This window comes from Pristiophorus japonicus, chromosome 9 (assembly GCF_044704955.1).
Source record: "Pristiophorus japonicus isolate sPriJap1 chromosome 9, sPriJap1.hap1, whole genome shotgun sequence".
NCBI lineage: Eukaryota > Metazoa > Chordata > Chondrichthyes > Pristiophoridae > Pristiophorus > Pristiophorus japonicus.
The window spans coordinates 164,957,394-164,969,828 of NC_091985.1; the positions used below are offsets into that span (position 1 = coordinate 164,957,394).

The 12,435-nt window shown below is 47.3% G+C and overlaps 1 protein-coding gene across 2 annotated transcripts in view; it reads right to left on the reverse strand.

Annotated features, from left to right (window-relative positions):
* The window catches only part of LOC139273301 (acetyl-coenzyme A synthetase 2-like, mitochondrial), a 90,912-nt gene that overhangs the window by 63,775 nt on the left and 14,702 nt on the right, over positions 1-12,435 (reverse strand). The window contains exons 5-6 of one of the 2 annotated variants that reach the window (XM_070890038.1): positions 9,624-9,776; positions 7,088-7,235 (exon numbers count right to left, since the gene is read on the reverse strand). In XM_070890038.1, coding sequence (XP_070746139.1) covers positions 7,088-7,235; positions 9,624-9,776 — 301 coding nt within the window. The remainder of the gene's footprint in view (positions 1-7,087; positions 7,236-9,623; positions 9,777-12,435) is intronic. The other variant, XM_070890039.1, reaches the window with a different exon arrangement.

Consider the following 12,435-nt stretch of genomic DNA (forward strand, 5'->3'; position numbering starts at 1 on the left):
ACTAAATAGCTGTTTAGTGTGTGTAGTGGGAGTCAGTGTTTTTGCTGGGTAATTTAAGGGTAACTAGTCGGATGGCAGGGTAGCTCGTTCAAACGGAATGCAACACCTGTGCCATGTGGGAATTCCTGGATGCTTCCCGCAACGGGGATGACCACATGTGCAGGAAAAGTCTCCAGCTCCTCCAACTTGAGCGCCGAGTCTCGGAGCTTGAGCGAGGACTGGAGGCACTGAGGAGCATCCGAGAGAACGAGAGGTATGTGGATAGCTCGTTTCAGGCGTTGGTCACCCCACAGATTAAAAGGGTACAGGAGGATAGGGAATGGGTGACCGTCACACACAAGAGTATGGTGAGGCAGGTAGTGCAGGAGTCCCCTGAGGCTATCCCGCTCTCCAACCGGTACTCTATTCTGACTACTGGTGAGGGCGGTGATGCCTCTGGGGAGTGCAGCCAGGGCCAAGTCCACAGCACCGTGGGTGGCTCAGCTGCACAGGGGGGGAGGAAGAAGACGGGAAGGGCTATAGTGATCGGAGATTCAATAGTTAGGGGAGCAGATAGTCGCTTCTGCGGCAGCAAAAGTGACATCAGGATGGTGTGTTGCCTCCCTGGTGCAAGGGTCAATGATGTCACTGAGCGACTGCAAGGCATTCTGGGGAGGGAAGGGGAACAGCCAGTGGTTGTGGTCCACATTGGTACCAACGACATAGGTAGAAAGAGGGGTGAGGTCCTAAAGACTGAATTTAGGGAGCTAGGAGTAAGATTGAAAGCCAGGACCTCAAAGGTGGTAATCTCGGGATTACTGCCAGTGCCACGTACTAGTGAGGGTAGAAATAGGAAGGCTAGCCAGATAAATACGTGGCTGGGGCATTGGTGTAGGAGGGAGGGCTTTAGTTTCCTGAACAATTGGGACCGCTTCTGGGGTAGGTGGGACCTGTACAAGTCGGACAGGTTACACCTCAACAGAGACGGGACCAATGTTCTCGCGGGTGGTTTTGATAGTGCGGTTGGGAGGGCTTTAAACTAGCTTGACAGGGGGATGGGAACCCAGGAGAGGGCTCTGAGCTAGTTAGAGTGGGTGAGAGCTCAGATGAACAGAACCCCAAGAAAGGATGCAAAAGGCAGGAGGCAACAGAGCAGAGTAGCACTGGGGTAAGTGTAAACCACAAGGTGATAGGAAGGGACAATATGTATGAATATAAAGGGGCTGCAGGAGGGGTCAAAACTAAAAATCATGGTTTAAAAACTAGTATTAAAACACTTTAGCTAAATGCACGCAGCATTCGAAACAAAGTAAATGAGTTGACAGCACAAATCATTACAAATAGGTATGATTTGGTGGCCATTACAGAAACGTGGTTGCAGGGTGGCCAAGACTGGGAATTAAACATACAGGGGTATCTGACAATTCAGAAAGATAGACAAGAAGGGAAAGGGGGCGGGGTAGCTCTGTTAATAAAGGATGATATCAGGGCAGTTGAGAGAGACGATATTGCTCTAATGAACAAAATGCTGAATCATTGTGGGTGGAGATTAGAGATAGTAAGGGGAAAAAGTCACTGGTGGGTGTAGTTTATAGGCCCCAAAATAATAACTTCACGGTGGGGCGGACAATAATCAAGGGAATAATGGAGGCATGTGAAAAAGGAACGGCAGTAATCATGGGGGATTTTAACCTACATATCGATTGGTCAAATCAAATCGCACGGGGTAGCCTTGAGGAGTAATTCATAGAATGCATATGGGATTGTTTCTTTGAACAGTATGTTACAGAACCTACAAGGGAGCAAGCTATCTTAGATCTGGCCCTGTGTAATGAGACAGGAATAATAAACAATCTCCTAGTAAAAGATCCTCTCGGAATGAGTGATCACAGTATGGTTGAATTTGTAATACAGATTGAGGGTGATGAAGTAGTGTCTCAAACAAGCGTACTATGCTTAAACAAAGGGGACTACAGTGGGATGAGGGCAGAGTTGGCTAAAGTAGACTGGGAACACAGACTAAACGGTGGCACAATTGAGGATCAGTGGAGGACTTTTAAGGAGCTCTTTCATAGTGCTCAACAAAAATATATTCCAGTGAAAAAGAAGGGTGGTAACAGAAGGGATAACCAAGGAAATAAAGGAGTGTATCAAATTAAAATACAATGCATATAAGGTGGCCAAGGTTAGTGGGAAACTAGAAGATAGTGAACATTTTAAACGACAGCAAAGAATGACTAAGAAAGCAAGAAAGAAAAGATAGATTATGAAAGTAAACTTGCGCAAAACATAAAAACAGATAGTAAAAGCTTTTACCGATATATAAAACGGAAAAGTGTGACTAAAATAAATGTTGGTCCCTTAGAAGATGAGAAGGGGGATTTAATAATGGGAAATGTGGAAATGGCTGAGACCTTAAACAATTATTTTGCTTCGGTCTTCACAGTGGAAGACACAAAAACCATGCCAAAAATTGCTGGTCACGGGAATGTGGGAAGGGAGGACCTTGAGACAATCACTATCACTAGGGAGGTAGTGCTGGACAGGCTAATGGGACTCAAGGTAGACAAGTCCCCTGGTCCTGATGAAATGCATCCCAGGGTATTAAAAGAGATGGCGGAAGTTATAGCAGATGCATTCGTTATAATCTACCAAAATTCTATGGACTCTGGGGAGGTGCCATCGGATTGGAAAGCAGCTAATGTAACACCTCTGTTTAAAAAAGGGTGCAGACAAAAGGCAGGTAACTATAGGCCGGTTAGTTTCACATCTGTAGTGGGGAAAATGCTTCAAGCTATCATTAAGGAAGAAATAGCGGGACATCTAGATAGGAATAGTGCAATCAAGCAGACGCAACATGGATTCATGAAGGGGAAATCATGTTTAACTAATTTACTGGAATTCTTTGAGGATATAATGAGCATGGTGGATAGAGGTGTACCGATGGATGTGGTGTATTTGGATTTCAAAAAGGCATTCGATAAGGTGCCACACAAAAGATTACTGCAGAAGATAAAGTACGCAGAGTTGGAGGAAATGTATTAGCATGGATAGAGAATTGGCTAACTAACAGAAAGCAGAGAGTTGGGATAAATGGGTCCTTTTCAGGTTGGCAATCGGTGTGCCACAGGGATCGGTGCTGGGACCACAACTGTTTACAATATACATCGATGACCTGGACGAGGGGACAGAGTGTAGTGTAACAAAATTTGCAGATGACACAAAGATTAGTGGGAAAGTGGGTTGTGTAGAGGACACAGAGAGGCTGCAAAGAGATTTAGATAGGTTAAGCAAGTGGGCTAAGGTTTGGCAGATGGAATACAATGTCAGAAAATGTGAGGTCATCCACCTTGGAAAAAAAACAGTATTTGAATGGGGAGAAATTACAACATGCTGTGGTGCAGAGGGACCTGGGGGTCCTTGTGCATGAATCCCAAAAAGTTAGTTTGCAGGTGCAGCAGGTAATCAGAAAGGAGAATGGAATGTTGGGGTTCATTGCGAGAGGGATGGAGTACAAAAGCAGGGAGGTCCTGCTGCAACTGTATAAGGTATTGGTGAGGCCGCACCTAGAGTTTTGTGTGCAGTTTTGGTCACCTTACTTAAGGAAGGATATACTAGTTTTGGAGGGGGTACAGAGACGATTCACTAGGCTGATTCCGGAGATGAGGGGGTTACCTTATGATGATAGATTGAGTAGACTGGGTCTTTACTGTTGGAGTTCAGAAGGATGAGGGGTGATCTTATAGAAACATTTAAAATAATGAAAGGGATAGACAAGATAGAGGCAGAGAGGTTGTTTCCACTGGTCGGGGAGACTAGAACTAGGGGGCACAGCCTCAAAATACGGGGGAGCCAATTTAAAACCGAGTTGAGAAGGAATTTCTTCTCCCAGAGTGTTGTGAATCTGTGGAATTCTCTGCCCAAGGAAGCAGTTGAGGCTAGCTCATTGAATGTATTCAAGTCACAGATAGATAGATTTTTAACCAATAAGGGAATTAAGGGTTATGGGGAGCGGGTGTGCAAGAGGAGCTGAGTCCACGGCCAGATCAGCCATGATCTTGTTGAATGGTGGAGCAGGCTTGAGGGGCTAGATGGCCTTCTCCTGTTCCTAATTCTTATGTTCTTATGTTCTATGTTCTATAAAACTTTACAATGCTTGGGAGAGAAACAGCTGAAAATTGCATCTCTGCCCTCTGGCATGTCTCTGCCCGTGGAACTGCCACTCCCTCCATAGTGGGTTGCAGCTTTCCCAACCCCTCATGCATTGCTGAGGTGATGTCTGAGCCGCACTACTGCAGATTCTCTGGGGTACGCATGCAGGCTGCTGGTCAGTAATGAGCTCCCTCTTCAGCCATGGCTCAGTGGGTAGCATACTCTGAATCAGAAGGTTGTGGGTTCAAGTCCCACACCAGGAACTTGAGCACATCAATCTAAGCCGACATTCAGTGCAATACTGACGGAGTACTGCACTGTCGGAGGGGTGTCTTTCGGATGAGATGTTAAACCGAGGCCCCGTCTGCTCTCTTGGGTGGATGTAAAAGATCCCATGGCACTATTTCGAAGAGCAGGGGAGTTATCCCCGGTGCACTGGCCAATATTTATCCCTCAATCAACATAACAAAAACAGTTTATCTGGTCATTATCACATTGCTGTTTGTGGGGGCTTGCTGTGCACAAATTGGCTGCTGCGTTTCCCACATTACAACAGTGACTGCATTCCAAAAGTACTTAATTGGCTGTAAAGCACTTTGAGGTATCCGGTGGTCGTGAAAGGCGCTATATAAATCTAAGTCCTCCTTTTTTGTAGGCGGCTCCTGTAAGGTAAGAACCCAGGACCCCTGCAGCAGAGAGAACATCGAGGCCTGGGCAAGCATTCAGCCGCTGGCTCCTCTCCTACTGCCTAAAGATAATTGGTGCACATACTGTTCAGTGACGTATCCATTACCGCCAGTACTTCACCTTTATCCAACTTAATCTGATGCTCTCAGAGGTGCAGGAAGAATGTTCCCAATGTTGGGGAAGTCCAGAACCAGGGGACACAGTCCAAGGATAAGGGGTAAGCCATTTAGGACTGAGATGAGGAGAAACTTCTTCACCCAGAGAGTTGTTAACCTGCGGAATTCCCTGCCGCAAAGAGTTGTTGATGCCAGTTCATTGGATATATTCAAGAGGGAGTTAAATATGGCCCTTATGGCTAAGGGGATCAAGGGGTATGGAGATTAAACAGGAAAGGGGTACTGAGGTGAATGATCAGCCATGATCTTATTGAATGGTGGTGCAGGCTCGAAGGGCCAAATGGCCTCCTCCTGCACCTATTTTCTATGTTTCTCTGAGGTTACAGATCTCATTACACACAGCAGCTGTGGAAGAGGCCATTGCATTCATAACAAACAAGATGTCATCCATCTAAACGTCTTGCATCAGGCAGGTGGTCATAGGGCAAAAAGTATTTTCAAAATGAAAACTTCATAGCAGTTCCAGTATATTAGAATCTATCATGAACATAGGCAAATGTGTTCATGATAGATTCTAACATAGAAAATAGGTGCAGGAGCAGGCCATTCAGCCTTTCGAGCCTGCACTACCATTCAATATGATCATGGCTAACATAGATATACAGACAGACAGAGACAGACACAGAGACAGAGACACAGACAGAGACAGAGAGAGACAGAGAGAGACAGAGAGAGACAGAGAGAGACAGAGAGAGACAGAGAGAGATAGAGAGAGATAGAGATAGACAGAGAGAGATAGAGAGAGACATTGCAGAATCCATTGAAATTGTGCCATCCTTGAAACTTCATTCTGTTCCACTCCCTGACTTTCCCCTCACCACTGCCAGTCCACGGGATTGGATTCTCACTATTGTAATCGTACCATCAGGAAGCTCCAGCCTACAGAGCCCACGGCAGCGTTCGATTTCCCCCCCCCGGAGCAGCAGGCACGTCAGCGAGGAGCCAGGGAAAGTGTTGAAGCGGGGAGCTGGGGAAGAGAAGGACAGAGCCAAGGATACTTGGCAGGGAACAGGGAGCAAAAGTGCCGGCATAAACCGGGGAGTGAGCAAAGCGTGTCCGGGCGAACTGGGGAAAAGGACAATGAGAGTGCCCAGTGAGCGAGAGATTGGGAAATGGTATCAGTGTGAACTGGGGGAGGCATTTAAAACACCCCCAGCAGGAACTGGGAAGAGTAGGCGATTCATGAATAATATTGAAACAATTTATCAGATGCAGCACAGAGTACCAATACATATCCAAAACAGCCCCCCAATTGACACAATCTGTCCCAATTTGATAATAAGCTCCGAATTGTATCCCAGACTTTGAACAGTCACTCCCTGAGCAGGCAGGACTGTGCTGGAATCACACAGCAAATAAGTATATTTAACATTTTATAGAGGTGGTTTTCAGCGACACAGTAGAGTTGATTTTCACCCAACCTGCCCTGTGGAAACCAGGGGGCTGAGCATGTACATCGATCGGGTGACTCACCCGCCAGGGCCCAGCCTCGGTCCTGCAGCCTTCCACTTTAAACCTGCTCTTGGGATCAGGCAGCAAAGGCACCCGCCTGAAGCGGGGCGGCTGAACTGTGTGCACCCATGAGGATGCTCTCAGGCTGGTACAGCTGTTGAGTTGTGAGTGGCTTAGCCAGTCACGTGATGTTCACAAGACTCAATAAAACCCCAGCCAGTTGGGTTCAGGGGATCCACGATGAAGCAGGTAGTTGTGAACCTGGTGGATGAACTGGTAATGTGTAGTGTGATTGTTAAACCTTTTGCTAATAAACCAACTAGTTCTTCATAGCAATGTGTTGCTATAAATTCATAAGCAAAGAACCCACATTATAGTGCGGCCCCACTTTAAATGTGCAGATCAGGGCCCGATAACATCATCAGAGCCCGACTGGGATTTTAACTCAGCTGCGAGCGGGAAAGTCAGGGGAACCTAACTGAAACGAGCAGCTTCCCACCAGGCAGGGGCTGCCAGTTAAAACCACCACTGCCCGCTGTGGGTTGTTGCCTGAAATTTCCCTCCAGTGCACTGGTGGTCACTGTGAGTGCCAACAGGTGCATGCAGAGTGCTTTGTTGATGGTGATCCTTGTCGTGCTCACCTGGGTCCGGGTAGATCGGAGTGCTTTCAAACAGCACGGTGGTGCCGCCATTGCAGAGTGGGCCGTATACCACGTAACTGTGCCCGGTAATCCAACCAATGTCTGCCACACAGCCGTAAATATCACCCTCCTGATAATTGAAGACATACTGAAAGGAAACAATTGTACATTATTACCTCCACGTTAGACCCTCGCATGGCAGACAACAAACACCACTGAGGCCTTGAAGGTACACCCTAGGATACTGACGTACAAACAGTTAGCGCGTACGTATGAAATCTCTCGCTGCGCTCAACGGTACTTTTTTTTACGCAGTGATTATTTTCACGATGTTCTGAGTACCTCCACGCATGCGCTTCCATCGGGCGCCTAAGAACCGCTTCGGTACCGTGCCTGCCTACCCGACATTGCAGCGGCTGCAGCCTAAACTGGTCTGCTTCCCTGGGCTCCCTGTGGAGATGGTCAGGGGATTGGGCGAGGGGGCAAGAGGGGATCGGGCGGGGCGGGGGGGTTGAAGGGGGGTGAGAGGAGAGGGGATCGGGCAGGGGGCAAGAGGGGATTGGGCTGGGCAGGGAGGGGGGATCGAAGTGAGGAGATCGGGTGGGGGGGGGGATCAGGCGAGGTGGGGCGGGGCGGAGGTGGATCGAAGGGGGTAAGAGGAGAGGGGATCGGGCATTGTGGGGCAGGGAGGAGAGAGGGTATCGGGTGGGGGGGGTAGAGAGAGGGGATCAGGCAGGGTGGGGGGATCGAAGGGGGTGAGAGGAGCTTATAGGGGGCATAAGGTCAGGAACTCAGTTGTGGGGGGAGGAAAAATTCAAGCCCCTACACACACGCACCCTTCATTCAGAATGATAGAATTTTTAGCACTTCCAGGAGGGAAAAAACCCATAAAACACCAAAGAATTAACTAACCCACGGATTAGAGAATAGAGGGAGAGAAATTCACTATCGACCAGCTTGGCAGGGGGTGGGGGGGTGGCTAACTATTAAAAGTTTGAAAAGTTAGTGCCAGGCGCTAACTATTTAAAACTTTTCTAAAAAATCACTGTTTGCGCTCCAAGAAGGAAGCGTAACGCTAAATGAAGCACTCCACTTCCTTCTGGTCATGCAATCGGCAGCGGCAGGAGACAGAGAGCAGGGGTAATGTCAGCTACTCTATCTGGCAGGATGTGACTCGTGGTGTTCCGCAGGGCCCCCAGGGGGACATGGCTGTGGGTCAGGGAGACGTGTTGCATGGAACACCCCCCCCACCCACCCCACCCTAAACCCCCGTCCACGAGGGTGCACAGCCAACGAAGATACACCTGGTGCTCGAGCCTACCTGCCCCGTGCCCTCCCAGTGACCCCACAAACTGCAGTGGGGAGGGGGAAGGCCACCGGCGGGAGTGATCCCCTCAACCACTGGGGCCATGTTCCCCCCCCCCTCCGCCCTGAGGAATTTCCAGGCCATCGTTTTCAATCCAGCCCAGGACCTCTGCACAGATAATGTTATGGCCGCCGCCGGTTTGTTCTTAGAAGCAATGTGATCAGAATTGTTTGGTTTGACATGATCCTTCACAACAGACGGCTCTATACCCTGATCAGGTCATACTGCTGAAGTCAAGATAACTATCTACAGCAACTGCATTGAAAGATAACAGCAAAAACAGACCTAAAATCAACCTGCCAGAAAGGCACCTCTACTCAACACCACTGCCGTGAAATGACCAACAGATAGGTATTTTTACATAAGTCTGAGAATTTCATTTTGGTAAGCTATTTAATATTAACAACTTTACCGATAAATATTAGCTGGGGATTTGAGTATAGGAGCAGGGAGGTCTTACTGCAGTTATTCAGGGCCTTGGTGAGGCCACACCTTGAATATTGTGTGCAGTTTTGGTCTCCTAATCTGAGGAAGGATATTCTTGCTATTGAGGGAGTGCAGCGAAGGTTCACCAGACTGATTCGCGGGATGGCAGGACTGACATATGAAGAAAGACTGGATTGACTGGGCCTGTATCCATTGGAATTTAGAAGAATGAGAGGGGATCTCATAGAAACATATTAAATTCGGACGGGATTGGACAGGTTAGATGCAAGAAGAATGTTTCCGACGTTGGGGAAGTCCAGAACCAGGGGTCACAGTCTAAGAATAAGGGGTAAGCCATTTAGGACCGAGATGAGGAGAAACTTCTTCACTCAGAGAATTGCAAACCTGTGGAATTCTCTAACACAGAAAGTTGTTGAGGCCAGTTCATTAGATATATTCAAAAGGGAGTTAGATGTAGCCCTTACAGCTAACGGGATCAAGGGGTATGGAGAGAAAGCAGGAATGGGGTACTGAGGTTGCATGATCAGTCATGATCATATTGAATGCTGGTGTAGGCTCGAAGGGCCGAATGGCCTACTCCTGCACCTATTTTCTATGTTTCTATGTAAGAGGGGCCACTATGCCAGTTGTACGTTAATATTAACTCAGAGAGATTGGAATGTATGTAATGAATATAAGGTACTAATGGCAAATACTGAGCTCACCATCCTGTTCTACTGATACCTTATGGGTGAGTGCTGAGTACAGCAGATAACCGGCCTGCGTGTGCACTAGGCCCTTGGGTTTTCCTGTGCTGCCGGAGGTATAGAGCAGGAAGAGCAAATCCTCACTGTCCAGGGGCTCAGGATCACACACTGGCTGCTCCTTCTCCATCTCCTGCAGAAAAAATAAGGACAGAGTCTCTTTCACAGCTGAGGCTTTATTCCAGGACAAAATGTTTTAATGAGCGCTTAGCACCACCGGTACATTTAGGCAGGACAAATACGTGAAGCACACTTGCATTCCAAAGGGCAGGGTTCAATCTGTGCGAAACTCTAAGTTCTTTACTGATGGATGCAGACTCACTGAAATCCTTCAAGCAAAAGCTGGATTTGTTTCTGGCTGTGGTGGAGGTGACCTCTGACAGAAGGTAGGCACTGCAGGGAATGTAATGGCCAGAGTGACCTCCTGGACTAGTTTTGATGGATCGGAGAGGAATTTCCCAGATTTTTGTCCCCAAATTGGCCTGGGTTCTTTTTAATCTGTTTTTTTTGCCTCACCCAGGAGATCACGTGGTTCCGGGTGGGTGGAGTCATTCATTCAGTCATAGGCAGTCCCTCGGAATCGAGGAAGACTTGCTTCCACCCCCAAAGTGAGTTCTCTGGTGGCTGAACAGTCCAATACGAGAGCCACAGACCCGGTCACAGGTGGGACAGACATTCGTCGAGGGAAGGGGTGGGTGGGGCTGGTTTGCCGCGCGCTCCTTCCGCTGTCTGCGCTTGATCTCTTCGCGCTCTTTGCGTTGAGACTCAAAGAACTCAACGCCATCCCTCGGGCGGTCTTCGGCCAGGGTCTTCCAGGTGTCAGTGGTATAAATTGTGATACACAAGGTATCGCAATTGTGAGGGACAGGCTCGATGGTCTTTGGCTGGCCGTCATTGATCGTATGTAATTACCCCTTCCTTTGCTCTCACGAGATTCACAATGGTTGTGAGGGGAAGGGGAAGAACAGCAAATGACAGGAAACTGAATGTCATGGATGTAGCCCATGTATACGAACTGAGTCACATAAGGTGTGCCACCAGAGGGCACTGCGGTGGGAGACCTGAGGGTTACCTGCATAGGTGTGCAGGGCCCAGTATAAAAGGCTGCCCACCATGTTTGTGCCTCGCTCTGGAGTTACAATAAATGGGACTAAGGTCACAACAGCTCAAGTACAATACGACCTCGTGGAGTCATTCATAAGAGTATTAAAGACATAAAACTGAACATTTTAATTTAATTAATTGAGGATGTGGGCGAGGCTGGCAAGCCCAGCCATTGGTGCCCGTCCCCAGTTGGCCAGAGCAGGTGGTGGTGAGCTGCCTTCTTGAAACCTCGGGTAAGTGGTTTGGTAAACTGATTAGCTTGCTGGGCCACTTCAGAGGGAAGTTAAGTGGGTTTCATTTTTCCAAAAGGACATTAGTGAACCAGATGGGTTTTTACAACAGTTTCATGATCACTGTTACTGCTACAGACTTTTTATTACCAGATTTTTTTTTTAAACTGAAGTCAAATTCTCAAACTGTCCCGGCGAGATTTGAACTCATGTTCTCTGGATTATCAAAAATGGATTATCTGGTAGTTATCACATTGCTGTTTGTGGGAGCTTGCTGTGCGCAAATTGGCTGCCGTGTTTCCTACATTACAACAGTGACTACATTGGCTGTAAAGCGCTTTGAGACGTCCGTTGGTCATGAAAGGCGCTATATAAATGCAAGTTTTTCTTTTATGAATCCAGTCTCCTGGAATACTAGTTTCTGAGATATGACATGACATAAAGCTAGAGTGCGTGGGAGGACCCAACATTCCTAAAGCTCTCCACCACTAGGGTTTCCCTAGCCTCATGTCTGGGTCTGTTGTAAAATAGTTGATAAGAGATTGATTGCCATGATTAGTATCTGAAACTCTTTATTTCATCAGAAATGCAATTAGCTACATCTGGATACATTGGCACTCCAGTGCAGTGCTGAGAGAGTGCTGCACTGTCAGAGGTGCCGTCTTTTGGATGAGGCATTAAACCAAGGCCCCATTTACCCTCTCAGATGGCCGTAAAAGATCCCATGGTCCTATTCGAAGAAGAGTAGGAGAGTTCACCCCGGTATCCTGGTCAATATTTATCCCTCAAACCGCAATCACTAAAACAGATTATCTGGTCGTTATCACATTGCTGTTTGTGGGAGCTTGCTGTGCACAAATTGGCTGCCGCGTTTCCCACATTACAACAGTGACTGCACGTCACAAGTACTTGATTGGCTGAAAAGCGTTTTAGGATGTTCTGAGGTCAGGAAGGGCACTATATAAATGCAAGACCTTCTTTCTTTCTAGGTATCCCTCTGCTTTTCTGCTTTGCTTGATCTCAGTCGAGATCCACACCGTCACTCAAATAACAATCGCTATTACAACAAACCTTTACTAAGTACCTACTTTTACTCACCTCAACTTTTACATAGGAGTATAGAAAGTGCAGGGGTGAAATTAAAAAGGAAATTAGGAAAGCAAAGAGAGAGAATGAAAAATTGTTTGCAAGTAAAATCATGGAAATCCCAAAGATGTTTTATAAATATATTAAGAGCAAGAGGATCACTAAGGAAAGGGTGTATTAGAAGCCAAAAAGGTAACCTGTGAGTGGAGGCAGAAGACGTGGGTATGGTTCTTAATGAATACTTTGCGTCTGTTTTCACAAACGAGAGGGGCGATGCAAATTTTGTAGTTAAGGAGGAGGAGTGTGAAATATTAGATGAGATAAATACAGTGAGAGAGGAAATATTAAGGGGTTTAGAATCCTTGAAAGTAG